Genomic DNA, 16,214 nt, shown 5'->3' with positions numbered 1-16,214 from the left:
CTTTAACCATGTTCACTGATCAATGGAATAAGGATGAGGTCAGGTGAACCCAACCCTGACGGACATGTAGACGTAACAAGGAGCCCATATACCAAATATAGTTTTCTTATTACTCATACTATTAAGTGAGTATTTCACTTAACGAAAAAAAAAATGTAATTTTTTTTTCAAGCAGTCACTGAACTTGACACACTGACCTCAGGTACCCCTGTAATGAAAAAATAAAAGATACAATCCAAGGGTATATTATTATGCTGTAATAATTTAATTTCTTCATTTTAACTGTAGGACTTCATGGAAGTTGTATTGTTTATGTAATGTACTTATTAAGGTGACCTGAGTTAACTATAGTTATGCTGTAGTAAACCTATTTCTTCATTCTAAATGTAGGAAATGAGGTCAATAGACATATGAGAGACGAAACCTTCTTCACATAAGGTATCTGCACACAAGGTATGAAGCATCCAGGTCTTCTACCATCTGAAATATAAACCTTTAAACAAATAGTTACGCCGTCGCCGCTGGATTGTAATACCTATGTCTAGCATACTGCGACTTTCGTCGCAGGCGAGACAAAAATCATTTGAAAAGGATTTAACTCATCAGATCGATACAAAGTAGAAAAACAACGAATAAAACATAGACAGGACATAGCAGGGTATCTATACATCCCCACAAACGTACAGATATGAGAGTACTCACAGTTACGGACATCTAGTTTAAAGACAATAACAACTAATGAAAAATCATGTATCTAAGACTAAAATATCAGTTAGTACACATCCAACGTCTTATATTAACGGATTTAGTGTAAAGACGTCCACTTATCGATTGAAAAGGAGATGATATTTTTTTCCTATTTACAAAATGTGTGCGAAAAACTCTAATAATTCTATTTCTGCTGCCATAGTATTGAAAACAAACACTATTTGTATCCCTTAGCAGACACAAAAGGAGGATCTCCTTATCATATATTTTCCAATTTTCTTTGTATGATTCATTTATTTACATGATTAAGCTGTGATTTGTATGAATACAATTGATTTCAGAATATAAAACTTCGAAAGAACATTTGTTTTCCTTTTTCCTGTATAAATCAAGATTTGTAATTCTTAAAGAAGGATGGGATTATAAAAAACTAGCTGCTGAAAAAATCAGTGAGCATAAATTAACAAAAACAAAAATGAAAGTACGCTCTTTCATAGACTTAAATACTATGAATGTTACACAACCTTATATAAACATGATCTGTATCTTCAAAAGAATAACACTTTGTCAGATACCAGAAATGTTTTAACACTATAACATGGAACTGAGCTTTATATTTAAATACTTATTGTAGTAGGGTAAAACAATCACGAATTATGAGAATTATAAGGAAAGTCGCCATAAGAACAGTTCACATGCATCGACGAAATCGATTAAATAAGGCAATGTAACAGGTAAGGTGAGCATACTCATTTTTGTTCAAACAAAATGGTATTGTTAAATAAATATGTAGCTTCATACGTAAATTGCCAATGAAAATGTATACAATATTTCTTTGCATATGCAATTATTCTCACTGTGTAGAGTGGACACAGAAAAAATGGTTTTAATTTGATTGTAGATCCTTTGCCGTATACATTATATACTTCTATCCAAGCAAATTCTGAATGTTACTTTAAAGTTTTTATTTGATTTATTAATCGAAAATATCCGTTAAATCTGTGTTGACTTTTTTATATATATATTACTGTCAAATAGAATTATAAAATAAAATATTGAACAACGTAGACACTATGATGCATCTTGCACCTATAATGACTTTTGAATAAAATGTGATACATTTATTTCAATGAAATATCCAAACATGACCTTACATGGATACAAAGTACGTGTTTCTTTATCCCGATTATGAATTATTATAGATTTTGCGAGTTGATGTGATTACATTTCATACATATATTCATAGAATGTGTTTGTTTGAACGAACATAGTGTGTGAATATCTGGAAGTGTTGTAAAAAATATCTACCCAGTGGACTTTTATAAGAACTTTCATAAAGCGAAACGATGTTATTCACAACATAAAAGGAATACAACTGCGATATCGAAATACCAATCAGTCGGCAGTTTACTATATCTCCAAAACGAACATCAATTCTTATCAAATATTATCATGCAAACAACATGTCTAGATCGGTTTATTAATAGAAATATTTTTTATATGATGATGGTATGAGTTGGTGTAGTATATTTACAAAACATTACCGCTAATGACGAACCCGACATAAAGAATGTTTCCCTAAAAATTATATGTTCTCTTTAACAATCAATGTTGTGCTAAATGGTTATGATAATCAATTCGCTGAAATATGTTTGATAAACATTGTTTACTCATTTAAAGGCAGGATATCGACATAATACAAATAAGTTACACTTAGATATCCGGAACGCCATACGAAATGTTAAGTGTTTTTTAAAGTATTAATTGATTTTCAAACTCAGTTATTTACCATTTCTTAATCCACTTATCGAAATTAAAATGGTCTTGTAATATATGTCAGGAAAAAAATACTTTCAATATATCCAATTGGCTTTCAAAAATTAGACACTTTGTGAAGGACGTCTTTTTTGTATCACATTGCTTCATTAATTTACGGAATTTAGTGTTGATTACAAATCTTAGATATATTTTGTTAAGTTAATAAGATAGATAGACGTCATGTTCCTACATGTATATCGTTTATGATTTATTTTGGTCAGTTACCAGTTAACATTGGTAGAATCATACTGAAGAAAATTGTTGTTATCCGGATTAATTAGTGTTCATTTTATTTGTATTTATTTGCTCTATTCGAGGACCTTTTCGATGGCTTTTTCCAAGGTGCTAAAATTACATGTATTTCGAATTATGGTTTCTGACACCCCTATGGTATTTTCTCCCTTACTTTTATGTTTTAACCATCCTTATTCCGTATTTCTACGTTATAGGTGTGCACATAGCACCAAAAATAATGATTTATGTTTTTATAAACCCTTGTGTTTATTTTTCCTATAACCAAAAAGTAGCATCCATATTGGGGAAACAACTTGCAATTCAAGAATACTTAATGGAGCCAGTGGCGGATCCAAGGGTGAGGGGGTTCCGGGGGTTGGAACTCCCCTTTTTTGACAATGAATCAATGAATGCTTTTGAATGGGGACATTTGGTTGGAACCCCTTTTATCCTGAGTTAAAACCCCTTTTTAAAAATAGCTGGATCCGCCCCTTGGAGCCACCAAGTAACATTGCATATTAGGACATATATTGGAAGTTCTTTTATACCCTAATTCCAACAAAACAAACATTTTAGGGGCCAGCTGAAGTCCGCTTCGGAGTGCGGGATTTTCTCATTGTGTTGAAGACCCTTTCTGGCCTTGGGCTGTTTTCTGCTCTTTGTTCGATTATTGTCGTTTTGACATATTATCCGTTTCCATTCTCTATTCTATCTAAATGATTTAAAGAAAAATATATACATTTATGTGAAAGTAATGTTGTTTTTTTTCTTTTGCTTTTTCGGTTTGTTTGGTTTTTTTGTTTGCTAGTTTGTTTCTTTTTTTTATTTAAATATTGATATATTGGGTTATCATTTTCAATATGTGTGTCGTTTAAGATTTGATAAATGCGAGATATGAGAATCTATGACAACAAAGTAGTGATGCGATCTCGTCAAAGACGCATACTTATGCGAATTATTCGGTGCATTTGCGATAAGTTGCTGATAAGGGTTTATATATGTCAAGTCTGTTAGTTCTACTCTACCATTATTTGTCGACGTAATTGTATTTTCAGAACGATCAGACAAACTAAAACTAGATTCTGCTGATGCATATTGTGCAAGCGATTGGTTCGATATTTCGCCATCATTGACTTCATCGTAATAGTTTGTAACTACTTGCAGTTCTTGGTTTTGCTGTCTCACTAAGTCATCAACAATACCAACCGGCATTCGATGTCGTTTTTTGTAGTAAATGAAAAACGCAATCCATCCTGATAATGCAAGAAGACACAGCGGTAAGATTACATAGAATAAGGATTCCTTGCACATGTTGCTGAGACCATCTCCTGATTCTTTAAACAAAAATAAAGACCACATTTTTATTTGTTGAAAATGATAAAACAATGCAAACATATGTGTTGAAAAAAAGATAAAACGGTTTTGTTCGAGGCTAATTTGTTACTTTTGCAATTTTCACTTGCTGTCAATTAGGGAGTACAATCGTAAGCAATATGGTCTTTACTTTTATAAATTAGTCTTTTGTATATTCTATATCATGTGATTATATAAAACGTCATCGACGAAATCTTTAGGCTACTCCAACTGACTGATAATTAAATGTATCATACAAATATCTAAATAGTATACTCGTTTGTCCATTAAAAACAATCATTTGTTTTTTTTATTATTTCATTCAATAACTTGTGTTAATGAATTTCAATTTATACTCTAGTCAAAGTCTGTCTCAACATAAGTTTTATAGCTTGATCGAATATTCATGATACTGCGCTTTTAAACATCATATTCAATTTTTCCAATATTTAGAAAAATAGAAGTTTCATCATACATGCCATAATATCATCGAGTTTTACGATTAGCAGATAAATTAGAAACAAGAATGGGTGCAGTGAATTGATAATGTCGACAATTTTATAGATACAAAATTAGGAAATCTTATTTGGTGATTCACAGTCACAAACAAATAGTACGCCTTTTAGTAATTTTTACAATTTCACTGCTCAAAGTTCTGCAAAAACGCTCTGTTTGGAAAAATGTGCTATTTATAGTGAAATGTGCGCTTAATAAGTGATCGATACCCTCTGCATTGTCTAGAGTTCTAATAAATTTAGTAATATTCAGAATAAAGAATATGCATAATGCTGACATCTTGAACAATAACATATTGTCGTATTTGACTTTTGGTCTCTATTCGGAAGACATTGTACCGTATGATTATTTGACGATCAGACATAAAAAATTGAAAACAACACGTTTAATAATTTCATGCGTCCGAAGCGCTTTTCTGGATTTACCTTCATCAGGAACGTTCAATGCCAAACATTTGAAATCCGAGGATGTATAAGCACCGAAACAGTAGAAGAGCTATATGACAATAATACATTATAACAAATAGCCAAATCCATATAAGGTCAACTTTGCCTGAGGGAGTTGAAACCTTATTTTCTGTATTATTTCAAAATTCATAAACGGACAATAATATGCATAATATGATTGAAAGATAATATCTTTTCGAAAGGTATATGATTTTGACAGTTAGCTAGTTTGGTGCATTAAAAATAAATGTTAATGGTCATTATCATTTCATAAATTGTATAATAAGAATTTAATAATTGCATATCGACCAAAACAATAACTTCAGTTTATACATTATACTTACCGTATTTAGGTTTTAGCACAATACATTTAGTTTGTTATACATTCATAGCAGCAGATAATTAAATAACATAAATGTACCAATTTTGCTATTGAGATAGGAAGGAAAACAAGAAATTTTAACCGTCGTGTCTTGTTCGCTATAGGCTTCATTGCAGAGCGATTGCAATACAGCAAATTGTTATGTTCGACGTTTAAATCGACAATTTCGTACGTGTGCAACCATACTGTTTTCATTTCAATGAATTAAACTAGAAACAATCCAATGAGAAAGCGTTATGACACACGACTCGTATAACATTCACAAAGAAGGTGAACAGAAACTGCACAATCTTTACAAATTAATCCTGCCTTTCATAATACTGTCTGGAATGTTTTTTATGGTCATGGCTCATTTTAAAGTTAAAACTCACACGTATATTTAAAAAAAAACACCTCAAGGATACTATAGACTGTAGTGCAATGTTAACTAGGCCATTATTTCACTTATTGATATTTACGGATGCTGTGTCAAGTAAATTGAGACAAGTCACGTTGTCTTTTTCTAATTGTTAAAAGGACTGATGACATAATTCAACATGTTCAACTGTGTGTAAATAAATAACAAATAACAGATATTTGAAAAAAAGTACGTTTGCTTTCTTGTGTGTTTGCCTTGTTTGTACTTGTTTGTGTTCTTGTTTTATTAATGTGATACAAAACTTCAACTCGTCAGCGGTACCTAACACTATCGCAAGGTATTGTACTTTCGAACAAGTCTCTTGTACATATATAACCACTAATTCGGGCCCGGTCTGTAAGAACATACAATAAAGAAACACATATTTCAAACAAGATAGTACCTATGCAAAGCTGTAACTTTATCAATAAGTGAAATATTTGGGTAAATTTGGTATCAAATGAAAGCTTGAGGACGTGAAATCACTGTACGACCCATTTTTAAAAGTTTCGTTTTAACAATAAAATCAAATTATGAAATAAGACAGTAAAGCATATTTGCCATGTTGCTCAGATCAGAAGTACCTGTTTTACTACCAAACTTACAGGAACCAATGCGCTGTAAAATGAACATACATGTATGTGAAATTTTCAGCGCTAGCCAAGATAAAGTACAGTTTTGACATGACATGACTGTCACTTTATTTGCTCTAAAGACAAAATATCTATGAATGCTAAAATTGCAGAATTTAACATAGAAAGCAATTGAGTCATGAATTAGAAGATTTCTTCCCATATTTTATTGTTGATAATGACTCATGTCTTGAATGGTTTAAACTAGATGATAGTTTTAAAGTATTTGTTAGAATTAACTTAACTAATGAACATTTTGTTAATTGATGTACCTACTCCAGTAATTGTACTTACCTTTCCATTGCTCAGTAACACTGCAAATAGCCGTTCCATTGTTGTTTGAAATAACGAGACTAAAGTTTCTATAGTCCTCTTGAGTGAACGCTGTGAATGCTACTGAGAATCGATATCCATTGATATGAACTAATCGCCCGTGGATTTTGGTTTGTACGATCGTATCCATCGAGTCGAAAGAATATCTAGCTAGATTTGTTGTGATAATCTTATCTCTATGAAGCCATTTTATACTATCATACGCTGGAAAACTAGTTACTGTGACAGATAGCTTTACAAATCTCCTTTGTTTATTATCTACACTTTCCAAAATGCGATCAGTGCCGTTTATGCAGAGTGGTTCTCCTTGACAAAATCAAAATAAAAAAGAACATTGTATGATACAAATTTAAATTAAAGTAACGGGCGCATGCAAGGTAACGTTGATACCCTTGTATTTGTATGTAACTTTTAATGGCATGGTTTCTTCTTCAACCGTTCCGACACAGAAACAAAATCAATCATTCATTTCAGTAACTTCGAACATTAGAGATTCTTCTGAAACATTCTTTAATTTCTTAAAATTAGTTGAGATCATGTGTTATCATTCCCACTATAGTACCCTCTGTATTGTACAAAGCATGAACACCATGATGTTAACTGGAAATCTCATTTAACCATCTGGCTTTGCGCACGTTTGATGAAGGCTAATCCAGGAAAGCGTTGGATGCACGAAATCAATAAAGTGTTATTTTCATTTACATAGGGTGTAGACAAAACATGTTTCCAGTGTAGTTGATGTCTCTTGATGTCTCCATGTTATTTGTGTCGTTATGCTATTGTCTTAGTCACTTTTATCCTGAATATACTTGCTATAGTTTAATGAAGTTGTAGTAATTTAAAAAATGTATTATTCCAAAACTGACGAGAACCACCATACCTATCTTTATAAAGGAAACCAAACGAGGAACATTCATGCAGCCTTTAACTTCAATTATTTGTCAAATCAAATTTGTTCTTATTTATATGTGTACCTTGAAATTGAAGAAAAATAAATCCCGTTTGTTTAACTTTCTGTAAGTGGCCACGTATTCCATTCTCAACTGTACAAGCATATTTTCCAGAATTGATGTAAGCCAAAGATCCAGCTTCAGGTAATACATTTAAGACACCATCTTCAGAACCAACGAGATATCGAATGTGTTCTCCAAATTCTGAAAGATGCTCCCATCTCGAAAATCTGTAAACGCTAGGAACACCAGTAGCATTGCATAAAATAGATCCATTTGTTAATGTCACAACTGATACAATTGGTGCATCTACAAAAAAAGAAGATTGCACTATACGATCAGTAAAATTCGCATTGTATCATTAGTTTCGAACTAGCAATATAAATATATTTGCGGGAAGCAAATATTCACTGATAAGTTTCTTCTTTTGGATAGATTAAAAAAAAAAACACATTTTTTCGAAGTTGACTGCAGTCTTAGAAAAACCAGGAGTTTAATAGATAATTTGATACCAGAATTGTTTAGTCAGAATCGGGTTTTCTTTTTGCGTGTAACTACCGTACACATTCATTTTTATTGGTTTGATGCGAGTGTTTCTCGTATAAGATCTTTTATTATCACCGATATGAGACATAATCCGTTACGTAACGGATTGTTCATCTGTACAATGAATACTGATCGTTATAATTTGGTGATGTATACGATCACTTACATACGACTTATGACATTAAATGATCAGGCAATATTAATTTGATTGTTTTATAAGGTTTCCAATAATTTGATGGAAGATTTTTGTTTTAAATTGTTGTTTGAAAAAGAAAATAGCTTTTCAGGCAAATTCATCATAAGGATTTAGACATCTGTCATATTTAAGACCCATACACCCATACATAGGACTTTAAACTTACGTTTTACATAGGTTTAAATGATTTAAAGTCAATATTTGTACATTATCTTTGATGAAAAGAAGCATTCTACAATAGTCATTATGTACAATGTATAAATGATGCGTGTTGGGTATGAACTCCTGTTACGTTATAATACAGATAGTGGGATTATATAAAAACGGAGAAATGAATATATTTTATACATACATAGAACTATCAATTGAAGTGATGCTGAAGATCTTCCTAGTTCATTACATACAGTGCATCGATAACTACCAGCATCCTCTCTATGTATGTGTTTGAAAACAATATTTGATGAAGGATCTGTTTGTTGTAATGACATTTTATTTTTCGTCCAGTTAAAAATTTTGCTCTCGGGATTGCTATCATGATTGCACTTCAAAACGACTAAGCTTCCTTCACTGATCACTGCAGATGGGACTGCTTTGAGTTTAACTCTAGGAGGGTCTAAGTTAAAGAACGACATGATGTTAAATCAAGTTTATATGTGGCACGTTTCAACTGTTGTTTTATTGTATTCTATTCATTAACATGTGTAAGAGTTACGTCTTCTATGGATCACTCTTCATATGGCTGCCTTTAGCTTTACTGTTATAACTGGGTCGAGTGGCTTCCAATATAGCTACACACTACAAACTGTTCAGAGATTGAAAAGACCATATTTTGTGCTCAGCAAGTAAGGTCGAACAAAAATTTTACTTGGCAAGGCTCGACATAATCGCGACAGTTCTGAAAATTCTACCTTTTTCTACCTTTTAATCAAATCCTTAAATTAAACAGCACCTGGCATTTTGTATGATCAATATATGATTGAGTCGAGACGGGTCGAGACTGGACGAAACTGAGTCGATACTGGTCGAGACTGGTCAAGACTTAGTCTAGACTGCTCGAGACTGGTAGAACATTGGTCGAGACTGGTCGATCATTTGTCGAGACTATATTCAGACTACACCAAGATTATCAATTACTCAATCAGACTTATTAAGTCTAGACCAAAATCAAGTACAGTTAAGTACAGTTATGTACTGTTGAGTCTTGTCAAGTAAAATCTGTGGTCGACCTTACTGGTTGAGCACAAAATATGGTCTTTTCAGACTCTGAGCAGTTTGTAATGACAGTTATATGTGATGAGGAATGAAAAAATATATATACTGCTTGCCAAGTTATATATTATTTATTTTGAAGTTAACGTCTTCAAACTCTTTGATTTTATTTAATGCGACATATATATACATGTACATCTCCACTTTTACTAACATTTATCTGTAAATAATACTAGTAAAAAATTCAAAAGCAAATATATCATCGATTTATGATATTTGAACACCCGTTAAAAACTGTTGACAATATTAGTCCCGATTTTTGAAAGCGTGTTACATTTTTCCTTTTTGCAGATAATAATGCAATAAGATAAAAAAAAATGTGCACACTCATTCAAACAGTATATTCAGTTAGGAAAGGGTCCTATTTCCGTTGCAAAACCGTTTGATTCAGGACAAAGAGGGTTACCAATGTTTATATCTGAACTGTCGTTCAACAAAACAAATCATGGTAACAAACAAAGAGTGAGGGAATCTAGCTCAGATAAAAAAACAAATGAGAGAAACTTACATAAACATTCAAATCAGCAAGAGCCAATCACACATCATTTGTGAAACGACATACTATACTGGAAACGAACAACAAAAAGCAAACAAAAAGACAAACAAACGTTCACCAAGACTATATGAACTATGTAATAAACTACACGAAGCCCAAATAAACCAGGTGCTCTAAAGGGTAAGCAATGATTTAAAAAAAAATGTTCACATTTATGGTTAAATTGATGTCTCTTTAGTAATGTTAGTCTTTAGTTATTATGTACAGTTCTCAGTCGACCGTCAGTACCAATCTCTAGGAAAATGTCAACAATTGAAACGAAAGAAACAGATCCAAAGAAGCCATTAGTCCTTGTTCAAGATGAACACTCGATCAACAAAGTCTTATCATTCGCCGAAAGTACACACATGAAACTGAAGATTAGCACTACCTGATTTCCAGTCTTCCTTTTTTTCTCCCCTCTAATAAAGCTGTTGAGAAAATACGTACTGTTCATTCCAATTTAAATACACGGCAATCAAATATAAAGATATTTTGTATGTCAAAAAAGCATTAGGTGTCTTTAAGGTATATTTCCAGGGATGTTGAATTGGTTACACAGCCATCAATTAACGTTAAATGACGTTATACGTTTAAAACTTAATTTCAATATGTAGTATCGAATCATCATTTGATTAACACTTAACCAACATTTAAACGACGTCAACAACCCTCCAACGTTTGTGGGAATAAAAAAAAATAATGTCATAGAAAAAGCCACAAACGTTGATGGTCAAGATTACAAAAAAAACATACTCACATGTAATATTCAGAGTAATGGTTTCTGTTAAGACCGTCTTTAGAAGATCATCATACCCTCTGCACGTTACATTGACCAAATGCATATTTTCTTTGGGAATAATGGTAAAGTTCAAAATTCTTTCAAACGCATCCATTACAATTTCGGCATTAATCTCTAACCGCATGGAGATGTTTCTCAAAGGGAATCCGCCGTAGATAGAACACACGATTGACAGTGCATTGCCAGTTTTACCATGCAGATATCCTTTGTCTGTTTTTTGTATAGTCAAATTGGATATCGGAACTAAATAATGTACATATACATTATTTAATAAAGTGTATTCTTTTAAAAACTTTTTGTCATACGATTTCTGACGTAGAGATCTCTATATGTCAATCAACCCGCTTTTGATAAGGAGAAAATGCTAGGTAAATAAGTAACACGTGGCGTTAACGGGGGTTGTAAGTTGTTAGTAAATAAGTAATCCTACTACGCGGCTCTAGACAAATTCAAATGCATTCATAGTGTGGAACTTCATGTAAGAGGATTTTATTCTTGACAATTTCGTATATTTTTCGTTTAAGATATGTTAGCAAATCATGTCATTATATATAAAAATAAAGATATATTCGTGCATGTGTTTTTAAGATGTGCAAATTTATTTTCAGTTTTTCATTGTTTCTAATAATATTTTAAGTTGAAGGCATTTTCAGTTTGTCGTTACTCTATTCATATTCTAAGTTGAAGGCAAATGAGACAAATTTGAATGTCACGGGAAAGCAAAGATTGATTTTCAGTTGTCTTAACATCAACAACTACATTTATATCAAACATTTCTTAAATTTTCCATTTAGAAATTTTTAAATTATTAAGAAGCTTAGGTTCGAACTCCCTCAGGAAAAGTTGATATGTGGCTATTATTTTAATGTTCCTGTTGGTCATATAGCTCTTTTCTTGTTTCTGTACTTATACATCCTTCGCTTTCAAATATTTTTGCTCCGATCGTTACTGATGAAGGAAATCCAGAAAAAACGCTTCGGATGCATACTGTTAACAAAGTGATATGTCCTTTTTTTTTTAAAGAACTGGGTTGATTCCACTGCAAGTGGGCTATTAGTCCTCGGCATTGAATAATTTATAACAAACATTTCTTAAATTGTCCGTTTATATATTTATAATTATCAAGACACTAAGGTTCCAACTCCCTTTGGCAAAGTTGCCTTAGATGGATGTGTCTATTATTTCAGTTTCCTTTTGTTCATACAGTTCTTCGCTTGCTTCGGTCTTATAAATCACTGGCTTCCAAATATTTGGCTTTGAGCATTCCTGATGAAGATAATTTGACAAATGGTGGACTATACCCCGAGAGTATCATCAGCTCAGTAGTGAGTGCGTCGATACTGATATGATTTATGACAAACATCTTTTAAACTATCGGTTTATAAATTTATAAATTATCAAGAAACAAAAGTTCCTACTCTCTCAAGCAAAGTTAATCTTAGAGGAATTTAGACTATTATGTTTAGGTTCCTTATGGTCATACATCCTTGGCTTCCAAATATATGGTTATGCTCGTTCCTGATGAAGGCTAATCCAGCAAAATATTTTGGACGCATAAATATTTCAACGCGTAGTTTGCATTTTCTATACGGACAGATAAACAATTTATTATCTTACTAGCAAACGAAATACAGAAAATAACATGTGATAAACATTTAAAGTGTAGTGTAATGTCTTTAATTTCACAATTAACAAAAAATGTTAGCTGTTGAACTGAGTACAATTATCACGCGTTTTTCAAATTGCGGTTCTTAGACAAACGGGTCTTAAAAGATAAAGCAATATATAGCTAAGTCTAATTATTCTATAAAAGTCATATTGATATACCTGAAAGTTGGACCGAGAAACTGTGTTGAATCGTTTTATTTCCCAAATATGTTCCGCAAACAAAATCCCCAACATCAGCTGGTGAAACGTTCATAATTATCAAATTAAATTGACCAAAACTGTTGTTCCCGGCAATTTTATATTTATTTATCAATTTGAAATTTGTATCTATTTCTCGACCATCGAACAAAAGCCCATGAGTATTTTGCCATATTACTGGCGTCGATGTAGACAGAAAGGGGCATTTCAGCTCAATGTTTTCACCTTTTGGTACATAAATGTTTTCTGAATCGTCGTTACAACCTTTCAAAAAAGAAAATAATCATGTTTATTTCATATAACTACTTTAAAATAAATTCGATTCTAAAATTTCTACTCGTTTTTGATATTTCCTGTATCGGCTGAACAACGTTTAAATGGTTCCTTTTGCCGATTGTCGGAACCACTGGTCTTTCGAAAATACTGCAGATTTCAATTAAATTATATAATGAGACTTCATGAAACCAGTTTGGAGTGTTGTTCTGATTTTTTTTAATGGCAATATTGGACCAACATAATACCCTTTACTTTTAAATTATTTCATAAAATTAGCTAAGGATATCAAAGGAACAAACACTCAGTCCATAAATCATTGAAAGAAATGACTTGAACTTTACAACTAGGAACCCTTGGTTCAAAATATTGTTCGATATTTGTATTTTATTAAAGATTTGATCGACTATATACATATATATATTAATGTTTTGTTTCAGCCTTTGGATTGAAAATAAGGCAACCTGATTTATGTAGGGCCACTTTTGAAAATTCCATGCACTCTTTTTAATTTTAAGGAAATTAAGTGCAATAATATTTCGTCGATTAATGCCATGTAAAAGATATTGCATGGAAAACTGCTAACAAGTTTTCTTTAGACTTGTATGAGCCAATTATATATACTTACAAATCGGTGATAGTGCTACAAATAAAACTAGTAAAACACTGGTAAGCAGTTGTCTACCTGAAACCTAACAGCAAAACAAATTTCAATGTACAGTATCAACAAAAAATTAAAGGCATTTATAGGAAAACATGTTTATTGATATTAACAAGCGTTCAAATATGAAAGTGGGTGAATGCGCTCGTCAATGCATTAACCATAATGATGTACAAATAACTTTCAACCTGATTTAACTAAGGGTATGTTTGATAATTGTGTTCAGATAAAACTATGATTTATTTATGATGAAACTGACATTATCAAGACGCTTGATTTCTTGATTGACAATATAATTGTTACGTTTGGTGGACTTGTTTGTAAACAAACAATCGGCATTCCCATGGAAAACAACTATGCTCTTCTTCTTGCCGACTTGTTCTTCATTTGTATGATGCTGATTTCATACAGAAGCGTCTTAGAAAGATTAAAAGAAGCTTGAATTTTCCTTTAATATTAACTTCCGTTATATAGATGATGTCCTCTCACTAAATGATTTAAGTCTTCCTCAAATCTTGGCTTACTTCTAGAAATTGTGAACTTTCCATTTCAATGTAGCAACATTCCAACAGCGCCTGCATATGGAGTATATATCTCCCAGTTGATAAGATGATACAGGGCTTATGTTTTCTATCATGATTACCTTAATAGAGGGTTACTGCTCACTAGGAAGCTATCAAACCATGAGTTCCAAGTGGTGAAGTTGAAATCATCCATTCGAAAATTTAATGGACGCCATCACGATTTGGTTGACTGTTATGGAATATCTGTTTCACATATGACGACGGATATGTTCCAATCGTCGTAATAATATCCTCGTCCTCCTTTTCCTTGAATATGCCCTACCGAATTAGACTTATCACTGGGTTTGTATTAACATGAGCAACACGACTGTGCCACATGTAAAGCAGGATCTGCCTACCCTTCCGGAGCACCTGAGATAGCCCCGGGTTTTGGTGGGGTTGGTGTTGCTCGGTCTTTATTTCTGTACGTTGTGTTCTGTAAACTGGTGTTCGTCTTTTTATGTTTTTCTTTTGCAATGGCGTTGTGAATTTTATTTCGTCTTATGATTTGAATGTCCCTTTGGTATCTTTCGCCTCTCTTTTAGTGTACCTATACTAAGTCAGGAATATGGCAGTTGTTTTTCACTTGTTCCGTTGATTGATTTTGTCATTTTTTGGACTTCCCCTCTTTTTGAATTTGCCTTTGAGTTCAGTATTTTTGTTATACTTTTTTAGTGGCAATGGTGTATATCTAAATAGGTAATTAAACAACGAAATCATGTTAAGCGTCTTGTGGCGTATATAATATGCGCAAATTAATATCACATGCTGATTTAATATGGCTATGAACTTTGCTTTGCATTAAACTGGCAATTCGACCGGATTTTGTAACTGTTTTGCCCCCCCCAAAAAACAGTCGATAAGAAGAATATAAACCTTTCCAGACACATAATTCTGACTCTTGTTTAACTTCTTAAATTAATGCCGTGTACTGATTGGATAAACAGCAAATGGTTTTCAGGTATTTGGTTTGAACTTCCCGCATTTGAGGTGAGTTCGCTACCAAGAGATCAATAAAGCAGTAACAAAAATAAAGATATGGTTTTGTTTTGCATAGGAAATTTCCAATAAGTTTACATATCACTGAAGATGTCCTTACTTCACTATTTCCGTGAAATTTATATAAGTCTTTGCTTGTAGAAAGACATTAAAGTATCCAACAATTACAAATGGAGAGGCCAAAAAGAAGCAAACAAATATAATAAAGAACAAAAACAGGTCTTACTTGATAGTACAGCTGTAAGAATTGCAAAATGCAAGAATTCAAATAGAATTATTCTGACTTGTAATAAATTCATAAGCTTATTACATAACCGTAAACTCTAATATAAAGAAATACTTACACATGCAGTACGCTGCAAATATGATAAGGTGACCATTTTGTCATTTGATTTGTAAAAGTAAATTTTGATTGATTTCCGCAAAGTAATATTTCCTTATACATATATATGCATCGCAGAATGCACACTATTTTCACAAACAATCAATGTATTTGTAGATTGAATTTTTATGAATAGAATGAATTGTTTCCTTATGTTGTATTGAATACGTAATCAGATATGTGTGTCCGTTTTTTAGACCCTTTTTACTTAAAAAATCATATATTTTTCATATTGTAACAATTCAGAATATAATAGTAGCTTCTGCTTTCTGGGACATGCTTGTTTTGTTACCACAGATCGGTGATTTCCTTGTTTATAATATTTATCTTTTGGCCGGTCCTTCGAATATGAA

At 32.3% G+C, this 16,214-nt stretch overlaps 1 protein-coding gene across 2 annotated transcripts; it reads right to left on the bottom strand.

Annotated features, from left to right (window-relative positions):
- Window positions 1-1,860: 1,860 nt before the first annotated feature.
- On the bottom strand, window positions 1,861-15,891 carry LOC127711580 (synaptogenesis protein syg-2-like). 2 transcript variants are annotated; one of them, XM_052217668.1, is made up of 8 exons: window positions 15,824-15,891; window positions 13,885-13,948; window positions 12,945-13,247; window positions 11,076-11,360; window positions 8,864-9,124; window positions 7,794-8,078; window positions 6,781-7,125; window positions 1,861-4,094 (listed from the first exon to the last, which is right to left on the bottom strand). In XM_052217668.1, exons 1-8 carry the CDS (start codon window positions 15,857-15,859, stop codon window positions 3,616-3,618), a joined length of 2,058 nt encoding a protein of 685 aa, XP_052073628.1. In that variant the 5' UTR covers window positions 15,860-15,891; the 3' UTR covers window positions 1,861-3,615. The 2 variants fall into 2 exon arrangements, with proteins under 2 accessions (XP_052073628.1, XP_052073629.1); XM_052217669.1 differs by lacking the exons at window positions 12,945-13,247; window positions 13,885-13,948; window positions 15,824-15,891 and having other exon boundaries at window positions 11,076-11,618.
- Between the last annotated feature and the right edge of the window lie 323 nt (window positions 15,892-16,214).

This window comes from Mytilus californianus, unplaced genomic scaffold, assembly GCF_021869535.1.
Source record: "Mytilus californianus isolate M0D057914Y unplaced genomic scaffold, xbMytCali1.0.p SCAF_8, whole genome shotgun sequence".
Lineage (NCBI taxonomy): Eukaryota > Metazoa > Mollusca > Bivalvia > Mytilida > Mytilidae > Mytilus > Mytilus californianus.
The sequence above is the reverse complement of the archived record's forward strand: the minus strand, read 5'-3'. Positions and strand labels throughout refer to the sequence as shown.

What these genes read in the sequence shown, in the direction of transcription:
- LOC127711580 (XM_052217668.1), bottom strand. Translation starts at nt 15,859, where the DNA reads ATGGTCACCTTATCATATTTGCAGCGTACTGCATGT. An exon ending in ATTTGCAGCGTACTGCATGT is followed by an intron (nt 13,949 to 15,823) that starts GTAAGTATTTCT and finishes TTTTGCTGTTAG; the next exon opens with GTTTCAGGTAGACAACTGCT. An exon ending in CATTACTCTGAATATTACAT is followed by an intron (nt 9,125 to 11,075) that starts GTGAGTATGTTT and finishes TCTTTAACTTAG; the next exon opens with ACCCTCCTAGAGTTAAACTC.